The sequence below is a fragment of the Talpa europaea genome (genome assembly GCF_964194135.1).
Source record: "Talpa europaea genome assembly, chromosome: 3".
Lineage (NCBI taxonomy): Eukaryota > Metazoa > Chordata > Mammalia > Eulipotyphla > Talpidae > Talpa > Talpa europaea.
The window spans coordinates 125,499,592-125,517,930 of record NC_140069.1 but is presented as its reverse complement, the minus strand read 5'-3'; the positions used below and the strand labels follow the sequence as shown (position 1 = coordinate 125,517,930).

The 18,339-nt window shown below is 40.9% G+C and overlaps 1 protein-coding gene across 2 annotated transcripts in view; it reads right to left on the bottom strand.

The window, feature by feature from the left end:
* Window positions 1-14,124, bottom strand: part of CAPZA2 (capping actin protein of muscle Z-line subunit alpha 2) — a gene marked incomplete at both ends in the record, with an annotated part of 39,583 nt that extends 25,459 nt beyond the window's left edge. For both annotated transcript variants that reach the window (XM_084230946.1, XM_084230947.1), the window contains one exon: window positions 14,086-14,124. In XM_084230946.1, the coding sequence (XP_084087072.1) occupies window positions 14,086-14,124 (39 nt within the window). The remainder of the gene's footprint in view (window positions 1-14,085) is intronic.
* Window positions 14,125-18,339: the final 4,215 nt, after the last annotated feature.

Here is an 18,339-nt window from a genome sequence, read left to right as displayed (position 1 = left end):
GCTATTTTAATACTTGAAAACAATGATAGCAAGTCACAATAACAATTGGCTAAAGGTGAAAACCATACAATCATCCAATGATCTGAGCAACAAGTTAACATGTAACATCCAATCATGATAAAATTCCTAGCAACTAAGATTGCCCTTGATCTTGTTAGGGGGAAAGGAAGTCCAGAGCTAATTCAATGCAGGCTTTGTGGACTCCACCCCCACTCCAGACCAAAGCCATCAAGACATTGTGAAAGACAAATCCCGTCACCACCAAAGGGAAGATGGCTGGGACCTGAGGGTGGAGTTAAGCAGCCAGGTTTGGTATAAAAACCAAACACATGGGCCTTGGGGGGGCTCGCTCTCTCGCTCGCCTCCTGGCTTGCAGCCAGCTCTCAGAGTGCCCTTTGGGATTCCAGATCTGTGGCTCCGGTAGGACACATTTAAAACTTTGTCTCCCACTTTTCTCTCTGAGTTGTACATTTCCTCATTTGTCCTTCCCTTGTAAATAAACCTTTTATTAAGCTTTCGTGTGTGTGCCTGCAGTAGAGTATTGATAAGTCCTTTTAAGCGCGCGGGTGAGGACCCACAGTCAGGCAACCCATTTTATATGGGGGCTGCCCTATAACAGTTTGACAAAATCTACTGACAAAATAGGCTACTACTAACACCACCCTTAATGGTCAAAGACTGAATGCTTTTCCCCTAAAAACAAAACAAAACAAGAACTTCTTCACCATTTCTATTTAACATCATACTGGAGGTACCAGTGCAATAAAGAAAAAGAAATGGAAAGCAATCCAAAATACAACATTCTGTTTGCCTGCAACATGACTGTTTACAATGAAAAATTCTAAGGGCTAAGGAAAAAAAGAGGAAACCTATAAAACGCTTAGGTTTATATCTACAAAATATATGTAGGGCTAGTTTGTTGAAAAATACACAAAACACTGATGAACAAAATCAAAGAAGAGCGACATAAGTGGAGAGACATGTTATGTTCATGGATTAGAAGACCCAATATTGTGAAGACAATTTATAGACTGAATGAAAACCCAATCAAAATCCAAGCAAGATTTTTTGGATACACATCAACAAGCTGATCCTAATACTGATTTTAGTGATATGTTTATTATTTATATTATTCTTCTATATTTTAAGAATGAATGCAGATTATTTTAGCCATGCATTAGTACCACTCCCTCCCCCAGATGCTCCCCATACTCACTAAGCTATTAAAAAGATTTTAATTTTAGGAAATGAAAGAGGGAATGAAATACATTTTTTTTATCTGATTTTTTTTTAATTTTTTTTTTATAGAGGCATGTTTTTATTTATTTGTTTGTTTGGTTTTTTTTTGTTTGTTTTGTTTATACATGCACTGGGTACAGTCAGAAGCGCGGGAGGGCAAGAGAATTCACCAGAGCCAGAGCGGGGAGCAGAGCAGGCAGAAGGACCGAAGTACACTGCTGAGGGGAGCAGCGGGCGGCAGGAGAGGTCTGCACGCCATGTGGGACCCTCCTCCAGTGGCCGGGGAGCAGCTGGGGATCGAACCGCTGCGCCGCAGAGGTCGCCGGCAGCTTCGCAACCCAGCGCTCAACCGCTGCGCCACCGGGGAGGCGCAGGGAATGAAATACATTTTATATCCTTAATAGTAAATGCAAAGTATTAAGGGTAAATAAATTAGAAGGTCAAAACAATTTGAAAAAGAACAAAGTTAGGGAACTCACACTGATAGTCACAGGTATCTACTCTTTAAGAAACACAACAGAATGGAACATTTCTATATTTATCTTTTTTGTATATCTTATACAAAATAATGTTTGGATAAAGAGAAAGAAATATAGTTTACTGTTTCCACTTTTAGTTCAGATTAATACATTAAACTCTACAGTAACTTTAACTTGGTACAACTGAATGAGATCATAACTTGAGTCCTAAATCGGTACCCTTGCCACACAGCAGCTCCTCCTTCTTCCCAAAGGCCTGGGAAGAAACACTGGTGTCAGGGTGAGACATGGAGTTCTATTCAATCTCACATGTGCAGACAGGCATCACTGGCGATTAATAACAAAGTCCTTGGTTTGCAGGGGGTTTGTGGGTGGTGAGCAATGGAGTAGGGCCATCTAGGAAGAACGGAGTGAAGAGAGATTCTTTTTTTTTTTTTTCTTTTAGAGGCATTTTTTTTTTTTTTAAATTTATTTGTTTGTTTGTTTGTTTGTTTATACATGCACTGGGTACAGTCAGAAGCACGGGAGGGTGAGAGAATTCACCAGAGCCAGAGCGGGGAGCAGAGCAGGCAGAAGGACCGAAGTACACTGCTGAGCGGAGCAGTGGGCGGCAGGAGAGGTCTGCGCGCCATGTGGGACCCTCCTCTGGTGGCCGGGGAGCAGCCGGGGATCGAACCGGCGCCGCAGAGGCCGCGGGCAGCTTCACAACCCAGCGCTCAACCACTGCGCCACCGGGGAGGCCCAAGATTCTACTTGGCCCTGTTCCACCCCAAGATGTAACATCATAGACCTGGACTGCCCATCAAACCCTGAAATGGTAAGCAGTTACCTAGGCCTGGAGTCAAAGTCACTAGCAAAAGGGCCGGGCATGAACATTGGGCTGAGCGTAAAGGATGGTAGAGGTTCCAGAGACCAGAAAAACAGAGCTGCATCTGAGCCAAGTCTGGAAAGCTGGGTCTTAGAGCATCAGCCCCTGCCCCCAACTTCTGCAACCACCTTCTCCCACCAGCTCCTCTACCAGAGCTTCTCTAAAAATGCCCACTTCTGGCATTGACAAGCCCCAGTTGACTTGTTATGAGATCTTGGTATGAAATCATTCCTACAAGGTTCTAGTAATAAATAGGGAGAGATAATTAATCTCCCACGTAGCTAATTCCTCCCAATACCCCCTCACTCAATCCACAGCTGGAGTTTAGAAATACAATAAAAGTAACTACTCTGTCCTGATTTTGACTCCACTTTGGAAGTTACTGGCATCAGACAGTATCATGCAGAGGGAGATAGTAGTTAATGCAGAATATTTAATGTCGCCTAAACTTATTCCTCTGCTGTTCTTGATAAAATTATTAGCACCATCTAAAACCCACTCTACCTTTCTCTCTCCCCCCCAGTCACATCTGTCTGTCTCTCCAGCTGAAATAAATACAAACTCCTCTCTCCTTTGATTCCATTTCACTTAGATGTCTCTTAGTTCCCGAATTGTTACTGTAACTGCCCTTCCTCTAAGTCTCATCTTTCTCCAAAACTCATTTTTTCACCAGTTGCCACCAGACTGCTATTTTTTAATGCTAATTCTGATATTTTTTAATATTTAAAATCATCTAATGGCTTCCCACTGTTAAAAAGATAATTAACATGACACACAAGGCTCTTATCTGAAGGCTGTAAAATGTATTGTTAACAGCATAACCTCTAAAAGAAGACTGCACAGATTCAGACTACAGTTCTACTGCCTACTGCATGACCATAAGAAAAAGTCAGCTTCTTCACTTCCACTAAATGAGATAGCACACTTAGAAAAGTGTGTGGCACAGAAGCACTCAAGTAAACACTAACTTTTTACTCTTTCTGCCATTTTCTAATTCCTACAACCGATATGCTTCTAATTTCATCCCACTTGTGCACACTACTGGAGCCTCCCAACTCTATTCAGTCTCTCAAATAAGAACACTTCTCTCTCTGACCTCCGTTATCACTGCATATAGATGACTTGGCCATCTTTTATCTAGTGTGGTGGAATTGTAAACAGCAGCAGAGTACTGTAATTAAAGTCTGCAAATTATCAGAAGAAAAAGGTCACATGAAAAGGAAAACTCCAAGATCAAATTACACTATTAAAAAATGTCTTGATCATTTAATAGCGCAACCACTAGCAAATAATTTTGATAAAAGAGAATACTCTTGAGACATGTGGTACAAGCCCTAAAATTATGTATGCTTTTTCATCTGAGGGAAACTGGGAGAGCACTGAATGGCCTAACTGCAAATTCCCATCCTAACTCTGCCCCTGGCGATAAGGTCCCCTAGCCCCACAACCCTCTTTATCACAGGGAAGAAGCACAGTTCCAGCTTATCCCTGAGTAGCAGGCTTTAGTTTCCTTCTGCTTAAGGAATTATTCAAGTAAGCCAATCACATTTTCTTGTGGGAACCTGGAATCACTCCACCCTCTTAAGACTACAAAGTCTGCCTCCCATGGCCTCTGCTTGCTCACTTTATGCACTCCTTTGCTTTGTGTACGTCCCTCTCTCCTGAGCTATTGAGTATATGAAACAAATAAATTGCTGTTGTGTCATCTCATCTGTCCAGTGTCAGGTGTTGCGTGTACAGTCATGCCCATAACCCTACAGCAGGAATCCCTCCCTCACCAACAGGATAAAGAGAACTGATTAAAACAAGATTTCACTTATCTGGGAAGGTAGAATTTAACTTAATATTTACAATATATTTTAAGCAAGCAATTAAGCTGACATATAGGCCACACAGAAAAGGTTAAGGAGATTCTTCAAAGATATTTATTTTTCAGTCAAAAATTTCTAAGTGCAATATCCTTATAACTTTTTAAGTTTCCTATCTTTTGAAGGATTTGAAAAGAGGCAGGGAAAAGTTGGCACACATTCAAAAGAGGAAAGAGTTGGTCTGAGCAACCTGACAAAGGCTGCAGACAACAAAATTCCTTTACAGAAATGAAAGTTACATATCAAGTCCTGAAATTCAGCAGCCAACCTAACCACCTGAAAATAGAACTCTAAAATTCTTAGTAAATAAATTTGTGTTTAAAAGCAACTACAAATTATACAAATTACATCAATATTCTTTGCAGATGAAAATAATCAGGATTCTGAATTACAGAATGATGTGGATTAAACATTTTAAAACCTCTAGACTTACTGCAACTCAGTACTGAATGATCAAATAACCAAGAAAAATACCGTGGATACCAGTGGAGTGGCAGGAGATGGATTAGAAGCCCTTATACAATTTTATGCAATCTTCCTTCACTCTTCTTGTCTCCTGGGCCTATACTGAACCCTTTGCAAATACAGAAATTAGAGGATATAATTAGCTCATTAAACAGTGAGAACTGGTCTTTGATGCAGCAAACTGGAAGACCTGAAAGTGAAATGGACTTTCTAAAATATGAACACTGGGCCTCCCCGGTGGCACAGCGGTTGAGCGCTGGGTTGCGAAACTGCGCGCGGCCTCTGCGGCCCGGTTCGATCCCCGGCTGCTCCCCGGCCACCGGAGGAGGAGGGTCCCACATGGCGCGCAGACCTCTCCTGCCGCCCGCTGCTCCCCTCAGCAGTGTACTTCGGTCCTTCTGCCTGCTCTGCTCCCCGCTCTGGCTCTGGTGAATTCTCACCCTCCCGCACTTGACTGTACCCAGTGCATGTATAAACAAAACAAACAAACAAACCAGCAAACAAATAAATAAAGCATGCCTCTATTTAAAAATAAATAAATAAATAAATAAATAAAATAAAATATGAACACTGCATCACGCCAGCAGTTTCTCACTGTTCAACCTTTTTGGGAAAATTTAACTAGATATCTTGTATTTATCTTTGAGCCCTGCCAACAAGTCATCTAATTTCCATATGCTAGGCATTATTAACCTACATAGTTATCTCCTCCTTGATTAAAGCAGGAGACATAAGGGTAGAGATTTCCAGATTTGGACACCTGTTAGATCTGCCTGAAAAACTTTCGAGAAACAAAACATAAAGATTCCCATTCCAGACATGCTGAATCAATTTCCAGAGAATTAAGACCAAGAAATCTGTATTTCAAAAAATTTCCCCAGGTAATCCTGATGGGTAGTCAAGTATTTTATACACACCGCCATATTAGGGACTATATATAAGCAAAATTGGAGGTGTTTGGTCTTTTGAAGGAAGGAAATCAGAAATTTCACCCGAGTCTCAAGAAACGTGACAAAAAGATTAATTGCCTTAGTTGTAAAGTTAAAAAGCACTATTGTGCACTTTTCCACTTTAACTACAAGATTTACTTGACATTGTTTCTCACACTACATAAAAATTGCCTATGCCCATTGAGAATAGTAAGTATTGAAAGGATGGTTATAGGTTATTTTGAGTATATTTAAGAGTGGTAATTTGTTTTGATAAGTTTTCCTTAAGAATTTTCCCTTTATTATTATCATTTTGAATGGTAATTGAAGACAGGGCACATATTACTTAACCTAAGGCCAAGTCATCTGAATTTAACATCAATTTTTCCTTAAATATGTTTTTACCATTTAAAATATTAAGAAACCCATGGTTCCAAAATAGTCATTATTCTCTGGAAAAGAAAGAGATATATTACTACTTATCTTATATTTTCAATTTCTCCACTAAATCAATCCTCCTTTACTCCTAAATTTCTTCTACTTAAAGGTATCCTAAAATAAAATAGGGCTAATAGTAATTAATACCTATTATATCTCTTTTAGAACTTTTTTCAAGAATAATTTATACTTACTGCCCCATGTCTTATCCTTTAGTCAATAGTTATTGAGTACCTTATACAATGATATCTCAAACCTGGTTGCCCTTTCAAGTCACTGTGGGAAGCTCCCTCCCCCACCCAATAAGTATAGAGACTTCAGGCTTTATTTAGTCTGTGTATCCATGTTTGTTTATAAACTCTCCAGTCGATTCTAATGTGCAAAGAGAGTTGAATAGCACTAATCTAGTATATGCCAGACACTACTGGAATTACAAAAGTGAGTAAGACATATGGCCTGTCCTGTTAAGAACACAGGAAATAAGAACATCAGCTAAACCTATTAAAGTCAGTAAATGTTTTAACAAATGTACAAATTGCTAAGGGAGCAGAGATATGCCAGGACACAAAATAAGATGAGGGAAGTTTTGGGGCTGTTCATTAAAGGATGAGCAGTTTACAGCACAGAAAAGACGATAAGGCTATATCTGGAAGAGGGAAAAAATACACTCTGGTAATCTAGCTTTCTCTCTCTGCAACATGCCTCAATCCCCAGAAAAACTGTTCTTTTAAAATGCACCAAAGGGCCTCCTTGATGGTGCAAGGAGTTAAGCACCGCACTATGAAGCAATCCGCTGCCTCTGCAGAACAAGTTGGGTCCCCGGCTGGCCAGAGAGCAACCCACATGGCGCAGCAGACCTCTCCTGTCTCGCCCGCTGCTCCCCTCAGCAGTGTATTTCAGTCAGTCTGCCTGTTCTGTTCCCCGCTCTGTCTCTGGTGAATCCTCTCAACCCCTCCAATCCCCGCATCTCCGGCCTGTACCCCAGCTCTTGTTTGCATAAATATTTTTTTTAAAAAGTTAACCATTTTAAAAAATAAAGCCCACCAAAGATCTCTTGTCCACCACTTAAATAATCAGCTTTATCTGCACCAGTTTTTCTATCTGCAAAAAAGGGATAGCAAGGCTACTCTGATAATTGAAAGGACGTACGTTAAAATGCATGACATAAAATAGATATAATTTATTTCTCATTCCTTTTTCTTAAATCCAAAGGCTTTTCTCAATCTTACATTCCTTCTTAATCTCTCTGTAATCTCTCTGGAAATTCTTTTTGAACTCTGCAACATGAGTATCTACTCTGTGCAAGATATAAAACATTTCTACTTCAAGGGTCAATACCCCTCACCTTTTGTTTCTCTTCTCTTATTCCTTAAATGAATGTATATCCAAAAGTACATGCCCTCTCCTCCTTGCTATGTTATTTTTTTTTTTTTTCCTAAAAGATTTACTCCTGTGGCTTTAACCCACAAGGAGAGAATTTCCAAATTAATATGTAATCTCTGGGCCTGACCTCTACCTTTCCCAAGCTCCAGTTCTACATTTCTGTCAGGAATCTTTACTTAGACATCCTGTTAGCAGCTCACACTCAGTATAACCAAAAGTAATTCACCATTACTCCCCGCTGCTGTGCAGCCTCTTTTCTGTGTTCTCCAGTTGTGGTGGTGCCACTTGCCAATCACCCAGATTTTAAAGTTCAGTTATCTTTGACTCTTCCCGTTTTTTACATTCACTCACCAAATCCTGTTAATTCCAATTCTGAAATCAGTCAGCAATTGTTTTTTATTTTCCTTTATATCTGGTGAAACTACCTGGGTCCAACATTTAACCCAGGTTCCCAACTGTTCTCACTAGCTCCAGTGTGTCTAGACCAGTGGTTCTCTCTGCCCCACAGAAAGTCATTATGCATTGTAATGATTTGGGGGAAGGGGTACCACTGGATCATGAATACAGGTAAACATGCCACAGTGCACAAAACAGCCCAACATAAGTTATCCATCTCAAAATGTCAACAGTGCTGAGGTTGAGAAATCCTGTGCTGTGGAACAGCACCATTCATCTTAACTCACAAAGTACCTGAGACAGACCTTCCTGCTTGCTCCTACTCTCCTGTTTCCATTTGCACTCTCTGGCATAAACTTGTATCTTGTATCCAACTGATATCTACCATCCTCCAAAGTAAGAGTAATTTTTGTCTTCTGAATTTCCATGACTCTGTAAAAATATGTGTGTTACTTTTTAACACTGTACAGTATATATGTTATAAAGCTTGCGTCAACCTTGAATTGTGTATACCAAACAGGTGCTCAAAACAAAAAACTTGTGTGCAAAGTCTGAAAAAGCTCCACTAATGTTACAGCAGCTATCAAGTTTCTGCCAAGGAAACTTTTACATTTTACTGGTACAATAACAGAACCCACTCACCTGTAGAACGAAAATTGAAAAAGTATTTCTATATAAATAGCTTACTGGTGGAGATGACTCTAGTTATTACTGATTTTACATTAATTATAATGGAATATAATGTCAGCTTACATTGCTTTTACAAACAAAATTTCTGAAGCCAAATGATGATTGTGTTATTGAGGGAGAAGTATATAGCTGCTTAGAAGAACATTTACCATGTGGAATATTTAGCTTGTTAAATAGCCACTAGCACTACCTGTACCTCAAAGAGCACCTGGAATTATATCTGACTATCTAAATCTTTAAAGTCCACAGCACTATTCAGAAGTGAAAAATTTTGACACACCAAGATTTTTCCTCAAAATCTGTCTTTATATGCTACTTCTGCTTTCCATGAAGCTGTTACATTTTCTCTTAATTTTGCAAATTCATGATTCCTTTCTTTATTCACTCACTGAATCGTTCCAGTTATCACATGCAGCATAATGACAGGTGCTAAACATGCTATTTTTCTGTACTTTGGAATTCCAAAATAACAGGGAGAAAAAGACAGGTTAAACAAATAACTATTATGCAAAACTGTATTTAACACTAATGATGTGTTACAGAGTTCAGAAGAGAGACTAAACCAGCCATGGGATCTGAGCCAAATCTTGGAGGATGAGTAAAAGAGTACAAATCAGGAGCAGCAGCAACAATCAAAGTAGATAAGAAATCATGAATAGAGAAAAATAAGTGCCACTTACTCTGTGTTTACTTCTTGCCAGGCACCACTTGTACTTACCACATTTCAGAGAAAACTGAGGCTGAGTTAAATAGTGTACCCAAGAATGCACGTTTTTTTGAAAGCATGATTAAATAATAGTATACACTGGAAATGTCAAAACTTTTTAGTAGGTTAGAATGGACAAGGCCATCAATATTTTTAAGAACTGAGCTTCCTTGTAAAGTTGATTTTGAATCCCACAACTAGAAGCTTAGGAATAGAGAAATATTAGAACAGGCTTAAATAAAGGATATTGGAGGGATTAGTCTAAAATACATTAAATAAAAACCTAACAGTGACAAACATAACAGAAGGGAGAGGCCAAATCTGAGATCTTCGTATAATCTTATTTATATTTTCTTATAATCTATTTTCTTGTCCTCTCTTGGTTTTATCTCCCAATGGTGTAGTCACAGAACAGGTATAATTAATTTGCCTTTTGTTCATACTGTATAAATTTGTTCCTAAACAACAACAGTTAACACACGTAACAACAGCTAATTTAATGACCTTGTCAGTTGAGAGGTAAGAAATCAAATTTATATTAATATAAATGAATTAACTTTTCAAGCAAAAAATAAATGTTTTAAAATATACATTGATGATGGAAGTGCTAAGATTTAGAAAATGAATATAAAGAACATGGCACAAGGAAAACATGTTAAAATAAAGCTTAAGTTAAAAACCAGGATGACTGGAATAATGGGAAAGGAGAAATAAAGAGAAAAATGAGCAGTGGGAGATGAGACTTCTGCTTACTACACGGCCCCCCATGGTGGGGGGGGGGGGAGGAAAATGGAAGGAGTTTACATATTTTCTTTTAGGCAGATTCTATTTGAACTATCTTATTACCTGTCTCCTGTGAACAGGACCAGTGCACAGGAGAAAAGTTAAGGGCTGAGCTATGTACTTGAGACACAACTACAAAGACATGAAAAGTTGCAGCCCTGGGAGTGGTGGATCACTCTAATTATTGGTGGAAGATGGGAGGGGTTACAGGAAAAAAATTCTTTACAACCAATTAATAAATGTCTTGGTTCTGGAACTTGAAGCTACTTCCTGGATTTTCTCTAGAAAAGGATTTGGGAAAAGTCCTTTGCATTTGAGCCTTCTACCACAATTTCAAATTCGTAAAAATGCAACACAGCTCACCCAGAAAAGGAAAACAGGAACTGTCCTTGGCTTAAGAGTTTCTGTAACTATGTTTAAAAAGTCTGCAGGACACACTGCACAACAAATGAACAATTTTAAAGAACTTCATTATGCTTCTTCAGATAACTTCCTATTTAATCCAGTGGCCTAAGGTGAAAAGGTCATTAAATTTCAAAGCCTAGTAGTATCAGTAAAAAGTAACTGCACAATTTAAAAAGGCAAAGATAATTGTTCTACATTAATTTCTACAATGTTTCCTACCACAGGAAATATATAAAAACTATACTAGTAGCATAAACCTTTCAAATGTGCTTAGCTATAATAAACTTGTTCAAAAATGATCAGACTACAAACTAAATTTGGAAACCAACACTATTAATGATTGGCATTTGCAATTTTTAAGATTTACTTATTTATGCATACAAGAGCTGGGGTACAGGCCTGAGGTGTGGGGGGAGGGTGGGCAGGGAATTGGGGTGACAGGATTCACCAGAGACAGAGTAGAGAACAGAAGAGGCAGATTGACCTAAGTACACTGCTGAGGGGAGCCGCCGGCAAGTCTGGAGAGGTCTGCTGCACCATGTGGGTTGCTCCCTGGCTCGCCAGGGGACTGAACTCTTGCTGCAGAGGTTGCGCCTTAACCCCTTGCACCACCAGGGAGGCCCCATTTGCAATTTTTATTGAAAGCAAAATAACTATTATTTCTCCTTCAAAATAAGCTGTCAACAAATTACAAAGAAATGCCCAGAAGAGAGGTCTATCAACATTTGTTTAAAGGAGCATAATGTCACAAAAGCATCAACTGTGTTCAAACATATTCAGGTTAAAATACCACCTGAGCCACTTACTAGATGTTGGGTGAATGACTTAAGCTTTTAAAACCTTACTTCACTTATCTGAAATGATACTAATAAAACCTACCTCAAATTTACAACACATTAACCAATGTAATATCTGAGGGAGGCACACAAAAGTACCATGTAAGTTTTAACAGCTTTCCTGCCTTAGCTCTGCAATCAACAATGGAAATTTCTAGAGCTTAAAAATATACACTGATTTTTGAAAATGAGAGTAATTTCAAATAACAAAGCAGAAAGAATAACATGATTTAAGTCTTTGATTAAAAATATCACCCTTAAATCTTCTCTCTAATTCCACACCCAATATCCCTCCTGCCAAGAGATTAAAAGAACATTTAAGTAACTAAAGTGACAAAAATGTTAGAATTTCACTTTATCAACTACTTGGGTTTAATCCAAAAGTTTGGTGAGCCATTTACTTAAATAACTAAATATAGCAGTGAAATCTAAATGTATAAATATCTACAGATTATTCTTACAAAATTCTTAACTACAAAAACAGCAAATTCCTTCAAATTACCATATTAAGTCTTAAAATACTGTGCTGGGCAAGCTTAGAAAGAATCCCCCACTCTCCCAGCTAAGTGTCCTGGAAGTGCCTGATAATAAGCAATCTTGTCATCTCCTTTGGATAAACTTCGCTATTTTAGGCCTTTACAACACTTGGCAGGTCTATATTAACTCCCACACTGAGCACTCTCTCCTCATATCTAGCCACTTGAGCTACTCACCACTTAAGTTTAGTAGAATTAAAACATGACAATCTTTTAAAAAAATGTTAATACTAAATTTTAAACATGTGTATACAATCTCAGTTACCAACTTAGGTTTATCTATCAATATTACACATGTGTTGCTACACAGCAACTTTTATGTATGTAGGATCTGCCTCTCAGGTCTGAGGATTTTGCAGACCTTCTTGCTCTAATTTTTTTTTAATTAACACTTTCACCAAAGAGCACAGGGAAAAAAATATTTCTACATTTCTGCACATTCACATCAGCAAGGAGAGAGAAATTACATTTCAGTGCAAGAACACAGGATTATGAAAACCCTTGGAACACAGCATTCCAACTGCAACTATGCATCCATAAGGCTACATTTAGGCTTTCTTTTTTTTAATTTTATATACATTTTTACATCATTTTTCATTTTTGCACAATGTATGCATTTTCATCTCGGTTATAGTCCCAATAAGGGCGGGTGGGAAGTGTACCTTTAGGATGTGTGTGCCTTTCAGCAGTACCTGGCTGTATTGCTTTGGAACTTCAAAAAACGAACACTGTTTCATTAAGAATGGACACTCTAAAAACTACCTTCTTCATGTTATATCACTTCTAAATTTGGGAGAAATGGCGAGTTCCTTTCCAGGAAATACTCAAAATTAATAAGATCCCCTCCCTGTCCCCCCACTCCCCACCCCCGGAAAATGGAGCCTTCCAGCAGCCAAAAAAAAAAAAAGAAAAGAAAGAAAAAGAAAAAAAAAAGGCGAAAACAGAGAGAACTAGTTCAATGATCAGATTTCTTCTTTTAAATGCCTGAGAACTTAAGTCGTTCATCTGGTTCCAGTGCTGTCACAGCATCTAAGACACAGTAAATGCAGTTGCACAATCTTCTCTCCTCGGAAGGCGTCTTCGCAGGACGACCGGGCGCCACCAGATCGGCCCCCGCCGCCAACCTGAGTAGGAAACAACTCTGGGGGCGAGGGGGGCCCTTTTTCTTTTCCCTTTTTTTTGGTGTGTGTGTGTGTGTGTGTGTGCATGCGCGCGCGCGCGCGATAGAGAAACTCAGCAAGCTCCCAGGGAACAAGGGCGCTGCAAAGCCTACCGCTAAAGCCGGCAGAGTCAGAGACTCGCAACCAGAAAGGGAAAAGCGTCGACAGCAGGGAGAGGAAGTCGTCTGCTTCTGCGGGGAGCGAGAAGGGACGGTCTGCTTCCAAGCCATCTCACCCCCAGCCCTCGCCGGCTCACACTCTCCCGCCGGGCCGGGCCCGGTTTCGGGCCGCTCCCACGCAGGACCCCGGACCCCGGCGCGGGCCTCCCACCGGCCCCGGCGCTGGAGACGGGCCCCGGCGCTGGAGAGGGTCCCCCGGCGCTGGAGAGGGTCCCCGGCGCTGGAGAGGGTCCCCCGGCGCTGGAGACGGTCCCCGGCGCTGGAGAGGGTCCCCCGGCGCTGGAGCGGGTCCCCGGCGCTGGAGAGGGTCCCCCGGCGCTGGAGAGGGTCCCCGGCGCAGGAGAGGGTCCCCGGCGCTGGAGAGGGTCCCCGGCGCCTGAGAGGGTCCCCCGGCGCTGGAGAGGGTCCCCGGGGCCGCCGCCCTCCGCCCCCTCCCCCGCCCGCCGCGCCAGGCGCCGCCGCCCCGCTCCGGCTTCCTATTTTCGGAGCCCACACCCTACAAGGAGCCAAGCCGAGCGCGCAGGCCTGAGAGAGACCTGCCCCCGCGCGCGGCCTCGAGTGACTGACAGGGGCAGGCACCGGGCGCGGCGAGGCCGGGTGAGGAAGGGCAGCCGCGGGCGCACGCGACGGCCCAGGCGCTCCGCCCGCGGCCAGACTCCCGGCTACTAAGCCAGGCCGATGCGGGCTCCCCGGCCGACCAGCCCCGGCGCCCCCGCGGCTCTTACCTTCTCCTCATCAGACAACTGCTCCTCTAGATCCGCCATTTTCCTTCTGGCGACAAACCGCGGCGGCGGCGGCCACCTGACTTCCCCCTTTCCGAGCGGTCCTCCGCGCCGCGCGCCCCCGCCAAGGGAGGGGCCCGCAGCCTAGGCCGCTGCGCACGCGCGCCGGGAGCCCCGCCTCCTTCCGCCCGGCCGGCGGGGACGGAGCGCCGCGGCGCGCATGCGCGGGCACCTCGACGGCCGGGCCAGGGGAGGAGGCGTTTTCTCCTCCTGCAGCAGGCTTGTCAGCATCCTGAGTATAGGATTATCTCCCCCCCAGTGACCATATGGACCCACTCTGCCACGAGTACATTCTGAGCCCTTGGTTATGTTCCCATCAAGCCTTGGACTCTGCCAGCTAAAATGTGAAAAAGTGTACGAATAGAAGCTTGTGAAACATTCTGGTTTAAAAAAATGATTAGAAAATATTCAGCTTTCATTAAAATATGCACACACAATCCGGTCCATGATGGGAGGAATGTTCTTGATATATTCGTTTTTTCACTGAAGAAATATTTATTGCTCCCTGTGTTGTGTGCCAAGTATATTGTATACTCTTGGGGGTATAAAATGTTAAGCAGAAACCAGAGAAAACAAGTTTCTCAAGAAGCTCACTGTCTAATCATTAAATAAATATATTAAGAAGTTGGCAAAGACACTGTACTAGTGCAGAGGAATACACAGTTATGTTATACATGGTCTTATCCTTCTGAATGGAGTTGCCAGGTGGAATACAGGAAACCAGTAAAATTTGAATTTCAGATAAACAAATACTTTAAGTATGTCCCATGAAGAGTTTTAGGTACGTTTATACTGAAAGATGTTACTTTTATTTGCTAAATCTGTCAACTGCACTTCTGGAGTTTCAAGTTTAGCAAGAGAATGAACAGATATATGAATTGGATATATGAATTGGCTACAACTTTGTTACAATACAGCTGCTAATTCAGTTAAGTATGGGATGGAGCTGGAGAATTTTGCTTTTCTAATAAACTCAGAGATCATGCAATTGCTACAGGTTTGGAGATCACACTGTGTAGCAAGGCCTTTGTGTTTAGATAGGAGTTAAGACTTGAATCATTATATTGTTCACCTGAAACTAATACAATGTTATATGGGAATTATAGTTCGATAAAAATATAAATGAAAAGACTGCTCAGTAGAGAAAAAAGCTGTTGATAACTTTTAAACAGTGCAATGACATAATCAGAAATATGTTTAGCAAGATGAATCTGGCAAGTGCATTTAAAAGACACATGTGAGAGAAACTTAGAGTTCAAATAACTATTCCTATGCAGAACACTGACATTTAGTATTTTACTGAGTGTTTCATGTTGTGCAAATCATTGTCTCTTGTGAATGGAAAGCAAACAAAAGCCATGCTAATGAAAAATTCTTAGTCCCTTTGGGGAGAGAATGGGAAGGAGAAGTATGCAGGAAAAAGTGGGTGTCCTGTGGTGGATAGATGTGCATGAAAGACATCAAAGAGAACACACCACACAGTTTGACCAAGGACATCATTGGATGTAAGTAAATAACATGTTTACTCTTTTACAGTTTACAAGTTATTGCTTCATTGATCTCTCACTGCAACAGAAAGAATTAAGGTATTTGTTACACCCATTTTACAGGAGAAAAAACTGAGGTTAAATATTTATCCAAGGTTGTACAGCTCCTCACATGTTGAGTTTGGATTGGAACCAAGACATCCTATTCTGTATCTTGTATTCTTTACACTTGGAAATCTTCTTTTCTCCCTCTCTAAAGCCTAGACATTCCCCACCAAATAAAACTTAATGAAGGCAATCACAATCCCATCCCATCAATTTTATTCCACCACCTACTGCATAAAGAGTATTTCCGGGTTTCCTTCTTTTGTTTATTATTTACTCAACAGCAGCTAATGTAGATAACTTGTGCACAGTGGGCAGTTAGGAAATGTTACTTTAATTGATAACTCTCTTCCTCTAGAAATCTTTTCCAAATATGGTAATGTTTTGCAATAATTTGAGTCATACATGTTCATAATTGCAAACTTGGTGATATTTTTATATGTGGTTCCCCATAGTGACACATCAACAATTATGTATAATTTCTAATAATCCTTTCAAAAGCCTCCCCAAACCACCCTTTTGATATAGTTAAAAGGAATAATTACAGAATTCATGTAACCTAGGAATTCTGGGGAGGCATGCATACTGCCTATTATGAAAGATTCAGGTTCCTTAAGCTCAAGCTTCCTTTTCTGTTATGTACCCCATTACACCTGCAGGCTTCCATCTGGAGCCATCTATGTTGCCATATGAGACTTGGGGACAAATGAAACTTATGCAAATATGCTTATGCTCTTGTTTCATGTGCCATGAGTAACAGAGCCCTCTGTCTCTAAGTCAGGAGTCTTGTATTTTATGCTGGCATCCATGACACTGTCCCAGGTTAATTTGTTATCTTGAAAGCAGGGCAGAATCACAGACCCTTTATAAAAGAGAATTGATTCTAGGAAGTGACATTTACACATTTAGTATAGGTACTCTACAATTTATTTTTAAAATAAATTTTGTTTTACTATGAAATACTTCAAATATGCAGTGGAGAACAGAGATTAAAAATATCTGCATCTCCACAGCCTTGCTTTATCAAATGCTAACTAGCATTCTGAGATACATGCTTTCATGTGCTGTTTCAAAATACATCACACATACAGGTGAGGTTCCTGGTGTCTACTTCCTCATCTCATTCTCCTCTGTCTACCCTCTTTCTCTAAAGCAAACACAATATGAATTCAGTGTGTATCATTCTGTACTATTTATTTCATTGATAAAATATTTTATCAACAATAGTTTACATGCAAATGATAAATGAAGGCTTCAGGAGAAGATCAACTAAACTTCCCTGGATTATAAAATGTCTTTATTTTTCCTGTGAGTTTACATGTGCTCTGTCCAGCAGAAAGGCTGTGAGTAAATTCTGGGACATACTGGGCCACCAGAGTGAATGTGGGTCAGATTTAAGACATCTGACAGAAATGAGTTAAGGGGAATGGAAGGGTAGTCTTCTTTATGTGCTTTCCTTTTCTTTTATTTTTTTAAAAAAATATTTATTTATTTATGCATACAAGAACTGGGGTACAGGGCCCCCCCAGTGGTGCAGCGGGTTGAGCACAGCACTGTGAAGCTGTCTGTAGCTTCTGCAGCACAGGTTCGATTCCCGGTCGGCCAGGGAGATTCCCACATGGCACAGCAGACCTTTCCTGTCGCGCCCACTGCTCCCCTAAGCAGTGTATTTCGGTCGTCTGCCTGTTCTGCTTCCACCTCTGTCTCTGGTGAATCCTCTCTCTCCTGTGCCTCTCCCCTATACCCCAGCTCTTGTATAAAAATAAATAAATCTTTTATAAAAAAAAAGAACTGAGGTACAGGCCAGAAGTAGGGGTGAGAGGATTCACCAGCGACAGAGTGGGGAACAGAACAACATAACAGGTGGATTGACTGAAATATACTGCTGAGGGGAGCAGTGGCCAAGTCAGGAGAGGTCTGCTGTGCCATGTGGGTCACCTCCCTGGTCAGGGATCGAACTCATGCTGCAGTGGCTGTGGAGAGCTTCACAGTGCTGCATCTCACCCCCTTGTGCCACCAGGAGACTCATTTTTTATGTGTTTCCATCCAAGGCTCACATGACCAACCTCCCACTCTCAGGATTAAGTTCAGCTACTATGCTCCAATGCGGTGAATTGGGTGTCTTCAGATGGTTCAAGAAGATATACTTTGCTCTAAGTATGGAGGAATGGACAGGAACTTCACCTGCACACATTCACAGCAAGACGACTACAGACAGATTTGATCCTCAGTTTACAAAGACCATATAGCGGTAGGTTAAATCACATTACATTATTAATATTATAATTTATAATTGTCATTACATAATCTTTATGGAACTTTGTCTAATAGACTCGTTATCCTTGAGACGATTTATAAACACACGTACAAGCAGTTATCACTTACATATTAGCACAACTAACACATTTGAAACATGATACATATAAATAGATTCTATAACTGGCTATTGTGGCCAATAAACTTCAAATTAAGCCAAATTCTTACCCAAATGAACTCTTTTTTTTTTTTTAAATAATAAATTTTATTTTTATATTCCCCCATACAACTGCACATGTCCCATTCTGACCCCAATCCCTCCCCTCCCGGCCCCCACCCCCCAAAAAGT